The sequence below is a fragment of the Neoarius graeffei genome, chromosome 11 (assembly GCF_027579695.1).
Source record: "Neoarius graeffei isolate fNeoGra1 chromosome 11, fNeoGra1.pri, whole genome shotgun sequence".
Classification (NCBI taxonomy): Eukaryota; Metazoa; Chordata; class Actinopteri; order Siluriformes; family Ariidae; genus Neoarius; species Neoarius graeffei.
Window position 1 is genome coordinate 51,408,434 of NC_083579.1, and position 21,413 is coordinate 51,429,846.

The window sequence follows — 21,413 nt, forward strand, 5'->3', positions numbered from 1 at the left end:
ATGATGGCAAGCCGTCCTGGCCCAGATGCAGCAAAACAGGCCCAAACCATGATACTACCACCACCATGTTTCACAGATGGGATAAAGTTCTTATGCTGGAATGCAGTGTTTTCCTTTCTCCAAACAGGACGCTTCTCATTTAAATCAAAAAGTTCTATTTTGGTCTCATCCATCCACAAAACATTTTTCCAATAGCCTTCTGGCATGTCCACGTGATCTTTAGCAAACTGCAGACGAGCAGCAATGTTCTTTTTGGAGAGCAATGGCTTTCTCCTTACAACCCTGCCATGCACACCATTGTTGTTCAGTGTTCTCCTGATGGTGGACTCATGAACATTTAACATTAGCCAATGTGAGAGAGGCCTTCAGTTGCTTAGAAGTTACCCTGGGGTCCTTTGTGGACTCGCTGACTATTACACGCCTTGCTCTTGGAGTGATCTTTGTTGGTCGACCACTCCTGGGGAGGGTAACAATGGTCTCGAATTTCCTCCATTTGTACACAATCTGTCTGACTGTGGATTGATGGAGTCCAAACTCTTTAGAGATGGTTTTGTAACCTTTTTCAGCCTGATGAGCATCAACAACGCTTCTTCTGAGGTCCTCAGAAATCTCCTTTGTTCGTGCCATGATACACTTCCACAAACATGTGTTGTGAAGCTCAGACTTTGATAGATCCCTGTTCTTTAAATAAAACAGGGTGCCCACTCACACCTGATTGTCATCCCATTGATTGAAAACACCTGACTCTAATTTCACCTTCAAATTAACTGCTAATCCTAGAGGTTCACATACTTTTACCATTCACAGATGTGTAATATTGGATCATTTTCCTCAACAAATAAATGACCAAGTATAATATTTTTGTCTCATTTGTTTAACTGGGTTCTAGGGCTTGTGTGAAAATCTGATGAGGTTTTAGGTCATATTTATGCAGAAATATAGAAAATTCTAAAGGGTTCACAAACTTTCAAGCACCACTGTACATGGACATAAGCTGAAAGGTTCTGTGTGCACTGTTTCCATTCTGGTTTATCAATTGCGTTTCAATCCCCACCCATTTTGTTGTCACAGGACAAGTTTCATGAACCAGATACAGGTTCAGTCACGTCATTAAGGGTGCTTGAATCTCTACACCGCTTTAATCAATAAGGAACACACTATATGATATATAGATCTGATGTTCACATTTAAAAGTCATTTTTAAAATATAATTATAATTATGCAAATGACAGCAAATATTAACTGAGTATTTTTAGCCAACATCCATTACCAGAACTCACCGCACTGATTCCTAAGTAATAAAGCCCAATTACTTTTAGCCACTTTATAGAGAAAAACGCTTGCATTTTGGGACAGTGGTGGAAAACTGGAGAAGCCAGAAGACTAGGGCTGTGCTCACAGCTTGCGATACTCGATCATGCACGATTTTCGGGGGTACGATACGATATCGTTTACTCACTTGAAAATCGAAAATCCCATATATGACATATTTCATGCATATCTCCCGGTTCTGTAGCAGGTTATCATCAATTTTCACTTGATTTAAAGCATGTTTCATGCCAGAAATCGACAGAAATTCATGCTTGCAACCTGTTCCAACCAAAAACATTTTTATTTACAAATGGCGCTTCAAGTTACTCAGGGCATGCGCACTAGAAATGAGCCTTTTTTTCCATCCAAACTACTTTTTGAAACCCTCATTCTGATTGGCTGGTGTATTTAACTGAATATAATCTTTGGGAGAAGTCTCAGTCTGGGTTTAGGGCCATGCATAGCACCGAGACTGCCCTGGTCAAGGTTGTCAATGATTTGCTGTTAGCTGCTGACACTGGCCATGTCAGTATACTTGTTCTCCTCGACCTTACAGCAGCCTTTGACACTGTATGTCACAATCTTTTATTGAGTCGCTTAGAAACTCTGCTTGGCATCACTGGTTCTTCTTTAGCCTGGTTCAAATCTTATCTTACCATGAGAGAACAGTTTGTGTCAATTGGAGACTTTAGATCCCCGAAATCACCCCTCCTTCATGGTGTCCCTCAGGGTTCTGTTTTGGGACCCTTACTATTTGTAATATACATCCTTCCTTTTGGCCACATAATACAGCATTATGGGCTTAACTTTCACTGTTATGCAGATGACACCCAAATTTATATTCATACCAAACCCTCTTACCCACTCCCCCCGTCCAATCTCGTCAACTGTCTAAATGCAGTTAACAACCGGATGGTGCAGAACTTTCTTAAATTAAATCAAGACAAAACAGAAGCCATCCTCATTTCCACCCCTTCTATCTTGAAAAAAAATTGGAGCACTCACAGCTATCTATTCCTGGTTATTTTACTTCCACTACTGTTGAAGTAAGAAATTTGGGTGTTATTCTGGACTCTACTCTCTCTTTTGACTCACACATTAAAAGTATCACTAAAACAGCTTTTTTTCACTTGAAAAGTCTCTCCAAACTCCGTCCCTCCTTGACTGACTTCATCTGCAGCTGAAACGCTTATACATGCTTTTGTCACCTCAAGACTGGACTACTGCAATGCCCTGCTCGATGGCATTCCAGCCAAGCGACTAAATAGGCTGCAATATGCCCAAAACTCAGCTGCTAGGGTACTCACTCACACCAGGCCCTGGGATCATATCACTCCTATTCTATATAACCTGCACTGGCTCCCAGTTAAATACCGCATTCAGTACAAAATTATCTTACTTGTTTACAAATCCCTACATAACCTGGCCCCTCTCTATTTATCAAATCTCCTAACTCCATATCAGTTATCTTTAAATCTTCGCTCCACAGATGCCCATCTTCTAGCAGTCCCTTACTCTCGGCTCTGTTCTATGGGTGACAGGGCATTCAGTGTAAATGGCCCTAAGCTGTGGAATGCCCTGCCACTAGCGTTGCGCCAATGCTCAACACTGTCCTCTTTCAAAAGACAGCTAAAAACACATCTCTTTAGCTTGGCTTTTCCTCTTTGATTTTAATTACGTTGTTATTATTATTATTATTGATTTATTATTTTATTATTTGTTGTTATTTTATTGTTCTGCTTTTATTGTTTGTTTTTTATTGTTCAGTGTCCTTGGGTACCTTGAAAGGCGCTTATAAATAAAATGTATTATTATTATTATTATTATAAGCCAGCCAATCAGAATCAGTGTCTTAAGGCAGCAGCATGCCGTAATGGCTGTTTGTTGTCTAATTAGTATCCAATATCTCTGTCATTTGTGCCTTTATTGTCCGACTTTTGTTATTGAAACACAACAAATGACGAAGTAGATAACATCTTTAGACATTTGGTGACCCAAATCTGAAGTTTGCTTGGATAATATCAACTGGAAGTGGCTTAATCGGTATGTTGTTATCAGTAGATTAAGTTTCAATGCGCTCTGCTACAGACGCTGCAAGCCGCTAATTACGTCCCCCATGTCTCCATGGCCTCGTCTCGAGACTCATTGATTGAATAATTTTGGCGCCAAACGTATTCGCGCCCTCTGCTTACAATACATTAAAGACATCATTTAACTCGATATACGATATCGTGAGCAACTGATGGCAAACAAGCACAGCCCTACAGAAGACACCCACATGGGGAGAACATGCTCCATGTAGACAGTAGGCCGAGCTCAGGACCCTGAGCCCCATCGATCATCCTATCACTCTACAACAAAAAAGTCAAGTATGGCAATACTTTAGTGTTAGGAAAAGTAGAGAGAACGTGAAGTGCACAATTTGGCACAACACAATAATAATACAACAAAATACAGGTTTACACTACAAAACACTATCAGATAATTCTCCCAAAACATTGTGTGTACATTCAGGACAGTTGACTGCTTTGGGGATGTCCTCAAAATGCAAGCAAGTCTAGCTGTCCAGAGGAAAGTGCATGCAGACTTTAGGCCAGTTCTGTGCCTTAGCTTCATTATCATTTTTAAAAGTTGCTAGAAAAACTAATACGGCTTTACTTGTTTGTTTTATCTGTAACCACTTATCCTGTGCGGGGTTGCGGGGGGCAAGCTGGAGCCTATCCCAGCTGACCACGGGCGAGAAGCAGGGTACACCCTGGACAAGTCGCCAGCTCATCGCAGGGCTGACACACACACAGAGACACAAACAACCATTCACACTCACGGTCAATTCAGAGCCACCAATTAACCTAACCTGTGTACCTTTGGACTGTGGGAGGAAACCCATGCAGACACGGGGAGAACATGCAAACTCCACACAGAAAGGCCCTCGTCGGCCACTGGGTTCCAATCCAGAACCTTCTTGCTGTGAGGCGACAGTGCTAACCACTACACCACCGTGCCGCCTATGGCTTTAGTACTACACACTGATTTCAGCTTGTGGCTTGGCACTGACTGTGGGTGCCAAGCATGGCAAGGTCTGTACCACAGTGAACAATCTGATTGGCCAGCACTTTTCACTCGCATAAAGTTTGCAGTACCTACATCTTCTGCATGAAACAAAAAGAACCCTCTACAATCAAAGTCCTTCCTGTGCCAGCACCTGGTATTCCCAAGCAGTCTCCTATCCAAGTACTAACCAGGCCCTTAAGGCACACCGGGTGGCACAGATCTCCATTTCTATAGCCCTCGGCCTCTCACGTACTGCATAGCTCGGGTTACAGTGGGAGGGGCTGGTCCTCTGGTAACCATGAGAGTTTGACTCCCTACTCGCATCTGAATTGCAGCATGCCTTGCCAGAAGGTACCATTTAAATAACGTGAGTAGAACTCGCAATCTCCCGGTCGAGAGATGGACACGCTAACCACTAGGCCACCTCGCGGCCGCACTCTACAATAGTGAGTTAATATTTATGCATGCCTGCTACATGAACCTCAAATGGCATTCTGGCCCTCTAGTGCAACACACACACTTCCTGACCACTTTATTATGAATACCTCTACACCTGGTCATTCATTCGATTAGCCAGTCCAATCATGTGACAACACCACGATCATGCACATAAAATCGTGCAGGTCAAGAGCTTCAGTTAATGTTTACATCAAATATGAGAATATCGAACAGAAACTGGACAGTTTAAGTTCGGAAAAACATCCCTTGGTCTTTTTCTAATCTTCAACTATACAGTTTCAGTTAACCTGTGCTCAGTGTAGCTGCAAATTCCTGACAGGAGTGGAGCTCGATGTAGTCTTCCGGGTTGTAATCCATCTGCCACATGTTCAACATGTGTGTTCTGTAACATTTTTCTGCTCACCGCAGTTGTAAATAGTGGTTATTTGACTTACTGCAGACTTCCTGTTAGCACAAATCGGTCTGGCCGTTCTCCTCTGACCTCTCTCATTAACAAGGCGTTTCCATCCACAGAACTGCTGCTTACTGGATGGTTTGGGTTCCCCCCCCCCCCGTACTCCCTCTGTGTAAACTCTACAGACTTTTGTGTGCGAAAATCCCTGGAGATCAGCGGTTTCTTGAACCAACAATCATGCCACAGTCAAAGGCACCGACATCACAATTTATCCCCCGTTCTGATGTTTGACGTGAAAATTACCTGAAGCTCTTGACCTGCATGTGCATGATTTTATGCATTGTGCTGCTGCCACATGATCGGGTGATTGCATGCATGAGCAGTAGGGTGCATCAGTTGCCCCCTAAAAATGAAAAGTTCCTCTGATCATGATGCATTTTTGTTTTTATGTTCCTTTTGGTAAGAAAACACACTGGGTGAAATATTTGGACAAGATTCAAAAAAGTTTAATGGTGGCACCAGGAGCTCAAAGTTATGGAAAAAGTTGCTATTTTATGACTTTTATGACAAAATTTTGATCATTTTTCATGAAACATTATGGCACCTTATAGAGTATACCAAATATCTTAGATACACATTTTTAGTACATATTCTAAATATATTATCAAGCACAGTTTGAGTTTGAGCTGTTCATTGAATCATTGTTCAACTACTTTTAAACAATACAAATGTATTATGAATCACATTAATGCTTCTCAATCCCTTGCAAAGGTTCTTAACATGATCTCTGGCTCACAAGAAATCAATAAATGGAGTCCAACATTGTGATTCAAACCTTACGCGAAAACATAAAATAAGCCTTTTTTGGCAAAAAATGAACCTCATGGTGCCACCATTAGACTTTTGAATATGGTCAAAAAATTTTACAGGATGTCTTTATAGACCCCTTCGCAGTAAACGTCATTCATACGTAAGCGGAAATTGCGCGCACAGCCTGGACCCAAAAAAGACTCAGAAATGCCTAGTTGTTGTGTTGTCGGGTGTCAGAATCGTAGCAGTGATGGGGTTAAAATGTTCAGAATTCCAGCAGGATCTCACCCATTCCAAAAAAATCGCCAACGTCTATGACTACAAGCCATCAAACGTGTAGACTGGGATGAAAGCACTATCAAAAATGCGCGGGTTTGCAGCGCCCACTTCATCACAGGTAAGATCAGGCTATTTATTAAATCTTTCTTTTTTATTCTTTCTAGTCTTCGTTTATTGATGTAGCAAAATACTTTGGTAACGTTTGTCTGATTATCTGGGTTATAGTTACACAATGTAATGAATATTGTTAGCATGTTAACTTAGCTTTGCATGCAATTTTGTTTGTAGGAGAGGTCTCGCTTGACTCAAGCAGTCCAGATTTTGTGCCATCATTATTTGTGTATGCCGAAAATCACAATTTTAAAGCAAGGATGGAAAGGTAAAATTGTGTGCCCTCACTCTAAATGCCAACTTGCGTTGACTGCTCTAGCCTAGCTCCCGCCCCATTCAGTTTCATTTCTGCTCTCTGCCTCTCGCTTTTTACGCAGCTCTGATTTCTCTTAGCCAGTGGCGGCTCCTGAATTTTTTTTCAGGGGGGGCAATTTTCCCCCGTTATGTCTACATGGACCGTAAATGTCCACAGGACTGAAGTAAATTGACCTAGGTAGCAAATCAATTGGCCGAACTTGTTTTTGCCTGGTAAATTCAGATATCAATATAGACAATATCTCTTCTCTCCACTAGGTGGCAACACTGAACAAGTTAAAGGTGGCAAACTAAGGTAGCCTAGTAAATTAGACCCACCCACCTAGCGGCCAAAAATATTTTTGCCTACGAGTGGCAAATATTCACATTTAGTCTGGCTTGCCAGGCTAAAACTAAGGAAGATTCATTGTGAAGCCTTCAAAGCAAAACATTTGGCAATCAATTAATATTACATTACTCATTTATTTTCTCATATTTTTCCAGTATTATATAATAAGTAGACACAAATTCTTAATTATAAACATTCTAATTTCTTCATTCTAAAGAATGCAATTAAAGTGGCAGGATATAAATCCAAAACAAGTGTTTATTTAAGTTTTGAAAAAGATGAAGAAAAGCATAATCATCAAACAAACATGTGCAGCTTAATTATGTGGAGTTTTTTTATATGGAATTGCACCATTTTAACAACAAATAATAATTCTAAATAAATTCTGCAGTTTTTCCCCCCCAAGAATTCCTCCAGAAAGCCATGCCTTAAGAGGAAATTTAAAGTATTACAAGCATGTCAATGAACACAAAAGGCTTTAGTTATTTAGCTATATACACACAAGGTTACACAAGGTTTTGTAGTCAGTGCAACTTGGCTTAACAAGTTGGAAAAAAGGTAAGGTGCTGCTGGCTCCAATGAACACATATACTGTACAATATATAAAAACAGAAAATATGCTTAATTTACACCAAGTCAGAGAGAACTTGAGGCTACTGAAATATTCCAAACATGGCAATGTTAAACTGCCATTGGTAAAACAACTGCCATTGGTAACACACACACACACACACACACACACACACACACACACACACACACAACTTTTGCCTAGTAAATTCAAATATCAGATATCACTGTACCGTCTGCTGTGCTACTTCCAGAGTGGAAGAGAACGCAAGGGTAGCAAAAAAAGAGCATTGACTACATCACAGCCAGCTAGCCAAGTTTTCTGGTGGTACCAGTTCTTGTTAAAACCTCTTGAGTAGGTCTTTTCCCCCTTCGTAGACACTTGCTTGATGTTTAAATTCGGTCTAGGAGGTCCTAGCTGTTTGATTGCCGTTTTCTCCTCATTGGTACGACGACTAAAGGGAACTTCTTTCAGAGACACTATCGTATTGTTGCACTCAACACTCGCCGCCATCTTCATTGAATGTTCACACATTTCCCGCGCAAGTTGCGTTTTCCAGCCCAAAATTATGTTCAAAACCCGCCAAAATGCACTTAAAACCAATTTGGCAACACTTGCGCGGCGCAACAGGCGTATGACGCAAGCACGCTGCTTGTGCGAGCACATAAAACCTAATAGAAAATGCATTGGGAGCATGATTTTTGAAAAAAAACGTACGTACCATTAGTGTCAATGGGAGATTTTGGGGCAAATCTGAACCTGACAGAAATCGCACCAAAAGGGCATGGCTACACCAGGCGCGACCTTAGCCTGATTGGACAATGACATTACTGTTGCCGTGGTAGTAGGAGTAGATAAAAAAAAAAAAATCTCCCTCCCTATTTGGGAGTGCGTCGCCCAAATCGCCCCTATTAACGAGCCGCCAGTGCTCTTAGCTGCACTCTTTACACTATCATTCCTTTCATGCCATTACCTCCTGCAAATTGCTGTTTAGTGTTGGTATTTGCTGTTGTAGCTAAAGCCACATTGCCATCACGTCACTGGCATAATTTGATTAAAACAAAATGAATATGAATGTCCCATTGTTAATCAAGTTGTACATGCCCGCACATAACAATCATATGCGTCTAAAGACTTGTAGGCACGAAGTTTTTCGTGGGTGTACACTGAAGTCTTGTCAATAAGGTACGAGTATATATCTGGCCATTGTATACCAGGGAACTTACTAACATCGTCCGTCCACTCTTTAATTAAATGCGGATCCGGTAGGAGATGTCCACTTGTTAGAGTTAACTTATTTATGTAGCATTCTCGATCTTGTAACGACAATTGTTTTGCATAATCTGACAGCTCATAATGCCGGTCTATGGGCAGCGCCATTGTTTCTGGGTCCAGGCTGTGCGCGCATCCTGGCAACGGTCAGTTTGTTACAAACATGCGAAGGGGTCTATTGGTGAAAAGGAACACCCAAACAAAAATGCATCAGATTTTATGAAAGTGAGGGCAACTGATGCACCCTAATGAGCAGGTGTGGAGGTGTTCCTCTTAAAATTCTACAACGCCATTATGCTACACTCTGTGTAGTGAGCATGTCGTGAATAGGAAGCCATTTGGCCTAACTGAATGTTGGGTCATTTACCTCTTAAGAATTTTGTACCCAGAATTACATTCCCGACTCTTGTAAATGCTTTACAACAGAATGCATTATGAATGTAAGGAGTTGGATTATAAGGGGTTAAATGATAAATTCACCGCGAGTTGGCCTAGTGGTTAGCGTGTCCGCCTCTCGATCAGGAGATCGCGAGTTCTACTCACGGTTGGGTCATACCAAAGACCATCATAAAAATGGTACATACTGCTGTCTGGCTGCAATACAGAAGCGAATGGGGAGTCAAACTCTCGCGGTTACCAGAGGACTAGCCCCCCACTGTAACCCTAGCTATGTGAGAGGCCGAGGGCTACGGAAACGGAGATGATGTGGCCGCTCTGACCGCTCCAGTCATCAAAGTTTCTAGGGAAGAATTACACTAGTGGTTTCCCGTTGCCTTCTACTGGATTATTTATAGAGGTTTTCTCCTCTCAACCATTCATACCTACGGACAATTTAGAGTAGCCAGTTAACCTAACCGCTTGTCTTTGGACTGTGAGGGAAACCAGAGCAGCCAGAGGAAACCCACACGGACATGGGGAGAACGTACAAACTCCATACAGAAAGGCCCCCATCGGCCACTGGGCTCGAACCAAGAACCTTCTTGCTGTGAAGTGACAGTGCTAACCACTCCACCACCGTGCCACCCATCATTTTAGTTAATTTGTTGAATATTTCTACATTAAAATTCTTACAAATTGCCCCTTTAAGAAAGAAAAAGTATTTTTATCTTGCATACAAATATACATATACAGTATAGCAATACTTTTGCTTATAGCCTTAAACATTCAATCATTTAAATATGATAGTAATATCTCTCATCTCATTATCTCTAGACGCTTTATCCTGTTCTACAGGGTCGCAGGCAAGCTGGAGCCTGTCCCAGCTGACTACGGGCGAAAGGTGGGGTACACCCTGGACAAGTCGCCAGGTCATCACAGGGCTGACACAGAGACACAGACAACCATTCACACTCACATTCACACCTACGGTCAATTTAGAGTCACCAGTTAACCTAACCTGCATGTCTTTGGACTGTGGGGGAAACCGGAGCACCCGGAGGAAACCCACGCGGACACGGGGAGAACATGCAAACTCCGCACAGAAAGGCCCTCGCCGGCCACGGGGCTCGAACCCGGACCTTCTTGCTGTGAGGCGACAGCGCTAACCACTACACCACCGTACCGCCCTGATAGTAACATTATTATAATAATATAATCTTATAGTAGCTGCCTACTTTCCCCCCCCCCCATCTCACCCCAAAAAGAAAATTGTATGTTTGGTATTGGTGTTGTTAAGTAAAGCAAAAAAGTCTCACACATGGGTCAGGCTAGTTATTTACATTCTGAGTAATCAATTACTTGTTGTATGCATTTGAAAAAGAAATTACTCAAAATATAAAATCATTAGTGATGCCAAATAATATATTCAATTTTAAAATAACAGTCATGGTAAAGAATAAACGATTAACAGACCACATGCAGTATGATATACAGTAGTCACTACACTATTTTCTGAATCCAGGCTCACTTCATTACAGTAAGCTGTAACGGTATGAAAAATAAGAGAAACGAGCTTTGCCGTAATACTTCATTGCGTGAGGGTCTTCTTCCATCTGTCAGTTGGCGCAGGGGAATGGACCAGTGTCCTCGGAGAGGGGCGTGGAATTCAGCACTATTGTCTCTCTGTACAATGGTGCGAGTGAAAGGCTTTTGCAGCAGTCTTTGCAGCAGTTCCCGCTGTATCTATGGTAACAGAATCTGATCTGCATGTGTGTCTGTGCTTGGCTAAGATCACAGCAGTAATGAGGGCTGGGTGGGGGGACGACCACTTGTGTCGCCAGTGTCTAACAAGCACAGTTCAGATAACAACTGATTCATTTGTCATCTTAAACGTGACAGTGTTCTCAGACGCAAGTGTGTGCGCGCACGCATTTAGATGTGTGTGAATCATCCATGCTCTCGCCTTTCAGTGTTTGCTAACCAACCCATGGGATTAGGTTGGACGGGGCAGCCTGGTATGATGGTATGATGTCACACTGAGGAGCTGCGTATACACCACCACTAGAAAAGTAGCTCTGGGTTAAAATCAAACCAAGATGCACAATATTATAAAATAGAAAACTCTGAATGCATTACATCACAGAGTGAAACCCAGACTCTGGCCTTTTCTTTTTTTTTTGAATGTTTTTGGATCAATAAAATACATTTTATGCCTTTCTGAGTGTCAGATTCTTGCTGTATCCTCCCAGTAATTTGAGAGCCCCGGCCACACCATGCCACTCAAGAATAAAAGCTCACAGGGCTTTTAGAGGAGAAAGACCCAGCAGATGGTAGGCCTCCCTAGTGTGGAGGCCAAAAAAAATCCATCCATGTATTACTTTGGCCCCAGACATCTATGGCTTCATCCACCAAGACATCAGATACAATTTCACAACACAGTCAGTGGAGTGGAATCTGCCTCAATGAAAGCAAAGACATCTGCATGTGAAATAACTGCTCTTCTACTACGTAAACGGAAGATTTTAATAGCAGGCCTGGAACATAACAAGAGTGTTTCATGCCTAGGAAATGAAAATACTTTCCCAAAATCACTGTACAGGGTGTGCAAGCAAGTTAGAACTACTTTAATATAAATACAACTGTTATAAACATGCAACATAACAATAACCTGTGGAATAATAATAATAATAATAATAATAAAAACCTTAACCCTTTAAGCTCCCCAAATTCACTGGCATATCCATTATTATACACACGGGCCACTTTTTCCATGGAACAAAAACATGTATCCTCTTCCCTTCTAGCGGGTTTATTGATGGCATGCAGCATTGTCATCATATCAGGTATCCTCCATTTATTTTTTTCACGGTACAGTTTCCATCAAATCCTGCACTCTGATTGGCTGGCGAGCGGGTCCGTATCCTACAATACAGACCCCAGTTATGGACCCCGGTTACGGACCTCTGGTGACTCGCTCGTTCACAACAATAACAAACATAGCAGCATTTTTTGTCAACATTTATCTTTTTTTTATAAGATTTATTTATAAGATTATCAAAAATCTTATAAATTTTTGCCAGCATTTCTCAGGAGAATAGCATTAATTTTACAGCATGGACAGCGATAACGACAGTCTTCACAGCGAAAGCGAGTTTTACTACCCCGAGGAAGAAGAAATAAAAGAAAACATTTCAGGAGAAAGCTAAAAACCTCTAACTGTTGCTAACGCCGAGCAAAAACATGGCTGAATCCTGAATGACTCCTATTTGTGTAAATAGGGGACTACATAGGCGGCAAAATGTAGTTTTTTTCCTGCCATGGAAGTGCACTTGCATACCGAGGAGGAAGCAATTTGCATTACAGCCGTGAATGAGGATTCAAAATGGCGGCTCGGCTCAGTTTTCCCTTTCAGGCGCTCTCGTTTTCTGTTAGAATTTGGTAAAGAAAAAAATAAATATATTATTTACCAGTTTAAGGTTGGTCCGTATGGTGAAATACTGTGACCTCGGCCTTGAATACTGACCTCGGCCCAGAGGGCCTCGCTCAGTACTTTCAAGACCTCGGTCACGGTATTTCACCATACGGACCTCCCAGCTGGTAAATAACACATGTATTACGCCACTCTCCCCAATGGAGAATGAGCGTGCAATATTGTTATAATATTGCACATTGTCAAGACAACACGATGTCACACATCGGAGCTCATGCAAAAATCCAATGACAAAACTTTGCTGCTGCGCATGCGCACAATCATTTCGTTGTCGGCCGGGAGAGAGAGAAGATCCAGTGCTAGGCTTAAGCACTAAATAAACAAACTGAAAACTGAAACTAAAAGACGCGCTGAACACCCGAAAGGCTACCAAAACTTCACTGGATATTCTTCACGCATTTAATCTTCTGCATTAAATATATGGAAAAACTGGAAAAGAGACACATCGGAGACGTAAAACTTCCGCGCTAGTGAGTAACTGAGATAGTTTGTACACAAACATGGCCATTAGGTTTGCTTCATTAAAAGCAGAAGATTTAAAGAGAAAGATGCACGGAACACCCAAGAGGCTACAAAAACTTCACTGGATATTCTTCACGCATATTTACAAGAGAAAAACATACCAACAGCCATTGACAAACTGGAAAAGAGAGCAATAGCAGAAATATTGTCAAAATTCTATTTGGAGATGAGGAAAAGTGACGGAGACTTTTACAAGAGGACTTCACTCGTGGACCTCACTCAGCAAAGCCCTTTTGTTTTGAACAACTGCAGTGTAACAATTAACTACGACCAAAAGTAACTTTGAACTTGAACTGTCAATCTGTATATAGCTTGTATATAAGTTGGTTTGTTGTTCAGGCTTTTTGGACTTGTATCATTTTTATTGTTAGAACTTTGACTTTGTACATGTACAGTGGATTGACAAAACAGTGAATTACATTCGATCAGAATCTGCATTCAATTTTGGTAAGTCACCCCCGTTCTTAACTTTTTGTAAAATCTATAATTGTTCCATCGAATGTCTATGTATAATAATAAATAATAATGGCTGTCTTTTTTCGTGGTATATCAGATATATTCCATTCAGCTAGCATGATCTTGAACTCGTCTTCGATTCATTCAATATCATGCGAGCTGAATGGAATATATCTGATATACCATGAAAAAAGCTAGCCAATATTAATTATGATACATACGGGATACTTTTTCGATGGGATAAAAACACGTATTCTATTCCCTTCTAGCGGGTTTCATTAATTTGGTTTGATAGCATGCAATATTGTTAGCATATCGCTTATCCTACATGTATTACATCACTCTACCCAATGGAGAATGAGTGTTGAATATGGTTGCGATATTGCATGGCTGTCAAGACAACATGATGTCACACATTGGAGCTGATGCGAATATTTGATGAGAAAGTTTTCTGCTGCACATGCGCAGAAGCATTACTTTGTTCGCCGGAAAAGAGAAAGACACGCTGAACACCCTAAAGGCTACCAGAACATCATTAGATATTCTTCACGCATGTTTACAAGAGAAAAACATACCAACGGACATCAAAAAACTGGAAAAGAGACATGTCGGAGATGTAAAACTTCTGTGCTAGCAAGTGACTGTGACAATTTGTAAAACAAACATGCCTACCAGGTTTGTTTCGTTAAATACGGAAGAGTTTGAGAGAATTCTGAAAGAGAAAGACGCGTTGAACACCCGAAAGGAATGTGTATGTATAATAATAATAATAATAATTAATAAACAAGCGGGGGCGGCACGGTGGTGTAGTGGTTAGCGCTGTCGCCTCACAGCAAGAAGGTCCTGGGTTCGAGCCCCAGGGCCGGCGAGGGCCCTTCTGTGTGGAGTTTGCATGTTCTCCCCGTGTCCACGTGGGTTTCCTCCGGGTGCTCCGGTTTCCCCCACAGTCCAAAGACATGCAGGTTAGGTTAACTGGTGACTCTAAATTGAGCGTAGGTGTGAATGTGAGTGTGAATGGTTGTCTGTGTCTATGTGTCAGCCCTGTGATGACCTGGCGACTTGTCCAGGGTGTACCCCGCCTTTCGCCCGTAGTCAGCTGGGATAGGCTCCAGCTTGCCTGCGACCCTGTAGAAGGATAAAGCGGCTAGAGATAATGAGATGAGATAAACAAGCGTTGCCAGGCAAAACAAACCTAGCCTGGTAGCACTTAAGATGAATATGAAGGAAGATATCGCGAAAAAAAAGGTACCCTATGGGTACATGTGGCTACTGTTTATAAATAAAAATTTCTGATCCCATGTCCATACAGTAACTATAGCATATATATTTACTCTGAGGCAGTAGCCACAAAAATGAAGCACAATCCAAAAATGAACAATTTAAAAATCACAGAAGTAAAATATACCAAGTGTCTGTACTTTATATTATTCTACTCTTACATCTTACAGTTTTCGAAACTGAAACCTCCAAATCGAGGTTGGCATACACACGCTCTCGCCATGACCCAAACTCTTATTTCCCAGAAATGGCCTGGGGCTAGAGCTCAGTGGAATGCACTTTCCCTCTGTAATAAGCATAAACATATCTGAAAGCGATTTTTTTTTTTTTTTAGTCTAGGCCATCCTTAAAAAAAAAAAAATCCGTTTCCTGTCCACCGGGTGAGCAAAAAAATTTTCAGTCGGGAGGGAGGGATTTTTTTTTTTTAATATATGGATGGATAAGAAATCGCAATGCTGTGTTTGCTTTTTCTTTCAGTACTTTTTTATTACAAAAGCAGACACATTTAATAAAATATGACAGTTTAATCAACTGAAACTTGTACAAAAACTTTAAGTTAGCATTTTAAATGCTGACTGCAACATTTGTAAAACTTTTACAAAGGTACTTAATGTCCGACACACGGACTTTTTGTAGTTCTAAATCGGCCGTTAGGGCTAGTTCGGATGAAATTACACTATTAAAATGATCACTGAATGATTTGTTTTTCTGAATCTTTACTATTTTGTTGTTCGCTAGAATACCATTTTGTGATTTCACACTTAAGCAAATGTTTGAAAACTCCGGATCTCCTTCCTTCATGGTGGCTGCCATTTTTTTGTGCCGCACGGCGCATGCGCAGAGCTGATTCAATTCTATATTCTGCGCGGAATGCAGAGCTTTCCACAAGCGCCGGCTGCCGGCCATACAGCCGACTACTTTAATGACTTATTTTTGTAGCCCACAGGCTCTAAATATTAATTTTCAATTTTAATAAAATTAAATGTTTATCTAACGGACTAACAATAATGTCCAACTGAACTGCACTTATTTAAGTTCTGATTCGCGCTGTTTGTACCGATAATAACCACAAATTCCCCGCCGACTTCGTTGATCAAGGGAGAGTAACTCATCCGCGGCCCCGACATGCGGTGTGCGCGCGCACTCGGTGGAGGCAGTAGTGTGTCGGGGCCGTCGGAGGGAACAGAAGCCGAGATAACGCTTATTTTGTCTCCGGTAAACCAGTCTTCTCTCGTTCAATTACGTGCTGGCATCAAAAGACACCGTTGGTTGTAAATGAAACCAAACTGAGTGGGTGGAGTGTATTTTCATACACAAATGGAGAAATGTTGGCTGAGTGTTTAATTGTGTAGCCCCACTGCAGACCGTTGTCGTTGTTAATTCATAGCATGCTCAGCTGCGTGAATGTGTCATGCACCGAAAATAAGACAAGCCAGGAACGCCTCATGATGCAATACGCAAGAAAAGAAAGAAGATTTACTGCCATTTTACTTTGTATTTGAGTAAAGTGAATAAATAAATGGTCTGTGGAAAATACATTTAATCCTGGGAACTGCGTGCACAGGAGTTTACTTTGTGTTTACTCCCCCAGCTGGCTACTTATTTGTCATGGCTGGCTAGTATAAGCCTTAGTGGAAAGCCCTAGGAATGTGTAAATGTCAAGTTCGATTTTAGATTTATGAACCTGAAAAAAATGTCGAAAATCCGACGTTAAAAAAAAAAATTTCAACCGCACAAACGGCACTCACCCGGCCGGTGGACTGGAAACAGAACATTTTTTTTTTTTTTTTTAAAGATATTTTTTTGGGCTTTTTGCACCTTTATTAGATAGGACAGTGTAGAGACAGGAAATGAGCGGGAGAGAGACAGACGGGAAGGGATCGGGAAATGACCTCGGGCCGGAATCGAACCCGGGTCGCCCGCATTCATGGTATGGCGCCTTAACCACCTGAGCCACGACGCCCCCAACAGAACATTTTTTAATAATGGCCTTAGTCCATTTATTTTGAAAGGTGAACCGAATTGTATACGTTCACCGGCCATTTTAATCGGAAGACGTGTATGCGCATGCGTGATTGTTACACTCTTACATTCTTACAGCACGATGACATAGTGGCTAGCGCCTCTATATGAGGCAGTAGACACAACAAAAACAATTTGACCTTTTTGGTGACCTTGACCGGATGACCCTCAAAATGTTGGAGGTTCTATTTGAGACCAAATCTATCCTGAAAGTTTCATGAAGATTGGTCCCGCTGTTTTCCTGTAATATCATTAACAAAAAAAAAAAAAAACAACAAAGAAACAAACAAAGAAACCTGACCGAAAACAATACCTTTCCCCCTGGTGGACTCTGTCCCGGGCGAGGTAATAATAATAATAATAATAATAATAATAATAATAATGGCTTTTTTTCTGTGGTGTATCAGATATATTCCATTCAGCTAGCATGATATTGAACTCATCTTCGACTCGTTCAATATCATGCTAGCTGAATGGAATATATCTGATATGCCATCCAATATTATTTAAATATTATATTTACGTAACAGAGTTTAAATATACAAGACATTCCTTATCTTTAATTATTCCAGTCAGAAGGTGTTGATTAATTTTCTATAATAGCAGCTCTGACCGTATTCCTGGCTGTAACTGAAATGACAGGTTTATATTCATGTGCACCTTCTGATTATATTATTATTTTTCTAGCAACAATTCACTCACCACAGGGAACAAGCTTAATAATACATGGATTAATAGAAGATCAAAGACAAACATATCATAGCGGATACGGTGAAATATTCTGTAAGAAAATGTTTACTTAACATTTATGGAAGGAGTCCAAAGTGTCAGTGCTTTGTAACAGAAGAAAATTAAAAACAGAGACGAGTGAGGGAACGCCTGTTTACAGCTGCTATAACCCAAGTGATGACAGGAACTAACTTGTCTTGCAGGCGTTGCACAAGAATAAGTGTAACTATAAATAGGTAAAAAGCATGAAGTAGACCGAGATGTGATGTTAGTGGAGAATAAGTTCCGCTTTGTGCTGGGCTGCAACACACACCCCTGGTGTTGATCACCATTTTCCTATACCAGCACACAGCATGATGTTTTACAATTGCAAAATATGATATAAATACACCACAAAGTTAACACACTATACCTTGGTGCCACTGTAGAAGTCATCGGCAGTGGTGGCGTTCATGAAGCTCTCCTGCAGGTGGACGCTCGTGTCAATGCCCCCCGGAAGCACCAGTTTGCCTGTGGCATCGATCACTTTGGCACCACCTGGGATCATCAGCTCTTTGCCCACCTGCTGAATGATGCCATTCTCAATGTACACATCCGCCTCCTGGGTAAAGTCATCATTCACCACTTTGCCTCCCTTTATGAGGATGCGCACCGTCGCCGGACCAGCAGACATGATTCCACCTACGACAGAGGGTGAAAGACCAACGATCTTTACACTTAAATGGATAAAAACGTTTTTCGCTTTTGAAGGCGCTCGTGCCAGTTTCTTTTACGGCATGTACCACAACCTTGTTGAAAAGTCAAGAACATAATCGTGTGAATACTAATAATAGGCTTGGAAGGCAATTTTCCAAATTCCAGCATTCCTGTGCAGTGAGGCTTGCCTTAGAAAAATAAAAGACTCTGGGACTTATAAAATATAAAAGCCAGGTTTAAATCCACAGCGTATAACCCCAGCTTGGACCGGACTTAAAGCACAGCTATAATAAAATCTAATTACTGCAAAAGCCACTGACTTGGCCAAGCACTGCAGCAAATCGATATTATACGAGTGTGAATATAAATCAGTGGAATTACTACAGTACGTCATATTGCTAATGATGTGACCCACAGGCGCAATAATAAACAAATCCCATCATCTGGCAGGATAAACAGCGGCGTCAGTGCTTATAAAGAAACTGTGATGCAGTACCGTATGTCAGGGTGGTTCTGACCCAGATTATACAGTATCGAGTACAGAGGTGTGGCAAAGCAGAGGAGCTTTCGATTCCACTCGGCTGTTTAAGGTGAAGTCATGGAAAGAGGGTACAGTTTAACACACACACCAACCCCCCTCCCACAAGCCTTCTCTCCGCCCCGATTGGGTGGGGTGGACGGGCAGCCCAGGGAGCGGGCGGAGATGGGTGTGTCCTCACGCCTCTGTCTGAACTATATTAAGCAAGCAGCAGCGGAACAGTCCACATGCTACATCCATGTCACCTCTGAAGACCTCAGAGACAAATTAGTCACACATTTGTTCCTTGCCATGGCTCATGCAGGCAGATTTTTTGCCACACATCATAGTTAGTGATTTAAAGTGCCTGCTTTCACTGACTGTGGAGAAAAATCATCTTGTGCCCAGGTTTGAATCGAAATGTATTAAAAATGGTCCATTTCTATGATGTGGCAAAGAAGAAAAAGAAGCTTTTCCTTCAGATGCACTGTGTGTAAATGTCAAGCTGCATTCCACATGGATGTTATGGAGACACACAAAGAAAGAGAGAGAGAGAGAGAGAGAGAGAGAGGGAGGGAGAGTGGCCCAGCCCTTCCACTTCCATTAGATGGCAGGATGCTCAGCACACATCCTGATAAATGCATGAATGTGGATTGTAAAAGCCCAGTGGAAACAAGGCGTCCATGTTTCTGACTGGAAGATGAGGTCTGGACGGCCATCTCGACTGGAGCTTCATCAATCATGTTTATAGCTCTGCGGCCAGCTGCTCTGTTCCTGAGGTAAAACTAAACACTGTGCTACAGTACATTTCAGTCCAAACACTTCTGATTAACGTTTACAACAAACCGAGAGTGAAATTAAATCCTGTCACATCCGGATAGAGGGCGGACCCGAGTGCAGACAGGAACCAAACCCTGATGGCAGCTTTTCACAGAAAGCAGGCTCGAGCCGTGGAACTCAACTGTCACTCAGCCTCACCAAGGCAACGTCTTCCAAAACAACATGAATATATGAGCTATATTTAATAATAATAAAAAAAACAGGCTTACCTCCTTTGTTATATTCCCAAAAAGCAGTGTTTCAGTAGTGTGTGTGTGAGAGAGAGAGAGACGATAACGCTGGCTGACACCCGCACACAGATGCTCCCGGCCGCTCCAGCTTGGAAAACCTTACGTCCGCAGCATCCACAAAGCGCGAGCCACTAGCTGACCAATCACAAAACAGATGTGCGAAGATGGCTGTCTGAGCGGCCAATCAAAACGCGCACTGGGTGTGTCCTGTCACCCTCGGTACGTACCATTGTGCGATTTCAAAGGGGGATGGGTTTTCAGACGCGCGTGCATAGAGCTAGTCAACTCTTAGGTTAGCTTTAGCTAAAACAAATTATTTAAAAAAAAATACTAATAAACCCGACATAATTATATAACTACAGTTGATTTGTTACAGAAATTGATAATAGAGTCGGTTAGGATACTGAAAGAAGACCGAGTGTGTGGAAAAGCTAACAGTGAACTGACACCTGTAGTTTACCTCAGCAGCTTTAATCATTTATCTGCATTAATATTTACATATTCAGACGTCACAGCAATTCATCTTCTGCGCGTTTAATAAATGGTCTTCGAGAAATGATCTGAGGGAAAATAAAGTATGTCTCCAGCGACCAGTTACTGAGTGAATACAAATACAACTAGATAATATAAAACTATACTATTAACAGAGCTGCTGTTCTAGAAAATGAATCAATATCCAGTCTGCAGAATTCAACAGGACCAATTTCATTCAAAAGATTATAATACATGCAATCACACATTGCACTCCCTAAACATGTAAGGAGGTTGTAGATACTGAAAGCAATTAAAAAAAATCAGTTATTTTATTTAACTGGTTTGCATTTAATACACTTAAGGGGGTGCCAATATTTTTGCCACGTTTTTTTTTTTTTGGGGGGGGGGGGATGTTATTTAAAGAAACCCTTATAAGAATCTCATCTCATCTCATTATCTCTAGCCGCTTTATCCTGTTCTACAGGGTCACAGGCAAGCTGGAGCCTATCCCAGCTGACTACGGGCGAAAGGCGGGGTACACCCTGGACAAGTCGCCAGGTCGTCACAGGGCTGACACATAGACACAGACAACCATTCACACTCACATTCACACCTATGCTCAATTTAGAGTCACCAGTTAACCTAACCTGCATGTCTTTGGACTGTGGGGGAAACCGGAGCACCCGGAGGAAACCCACGCGGACATGGGGAGAACATGCAAACTCCGCACAGAAAGGCCCTCGCCGGCCACGGGGCTCGAACCCGGACCTTCTTGCTGTGAGGCGACAGCGCTAACCACTACACCACCGTGCCGCCTAATAATTATTATAAATTATTTTATTAAGTAGGCAGCACGGTGGTGTAGTGGTTAGCGCTGTCG

The 21,413-nt window shown here is 41.7% G+C and overlaps 1 protein-coding gene across 1 annotated transcript in view; it reads right to left on the minus strand.

Moving 5' to 3' along the window:
* The window catches only part of dpysl5a (dihydropyrimidinase like 5a), a 50,320-nt gene extending 30,166 nt beyond the window's left edge, over nt 1–20,154 (minus strand). Inside the window, exons 1-2 of the mRNA XM_060934116.1 lie at nt 20,039–20,154; nt 18,189–18,457 (exon numbers count right to left, since the gene is read on the minus strand). Of these exons, the coding sequence (XP_060790099.1) occupies nt 18,189–18,449 (261 nt within the window). The 5' untranslated portion in view covers nt 18,450–18,457; nt 20,039–20,154. The remainder of the gene's footprint in view (nt 1–18,188; nt 18,458–20,038) is intronic.
* Between the last annotated feature and the right edge of the window lie 1,259 nt (nt 20,155–21,413).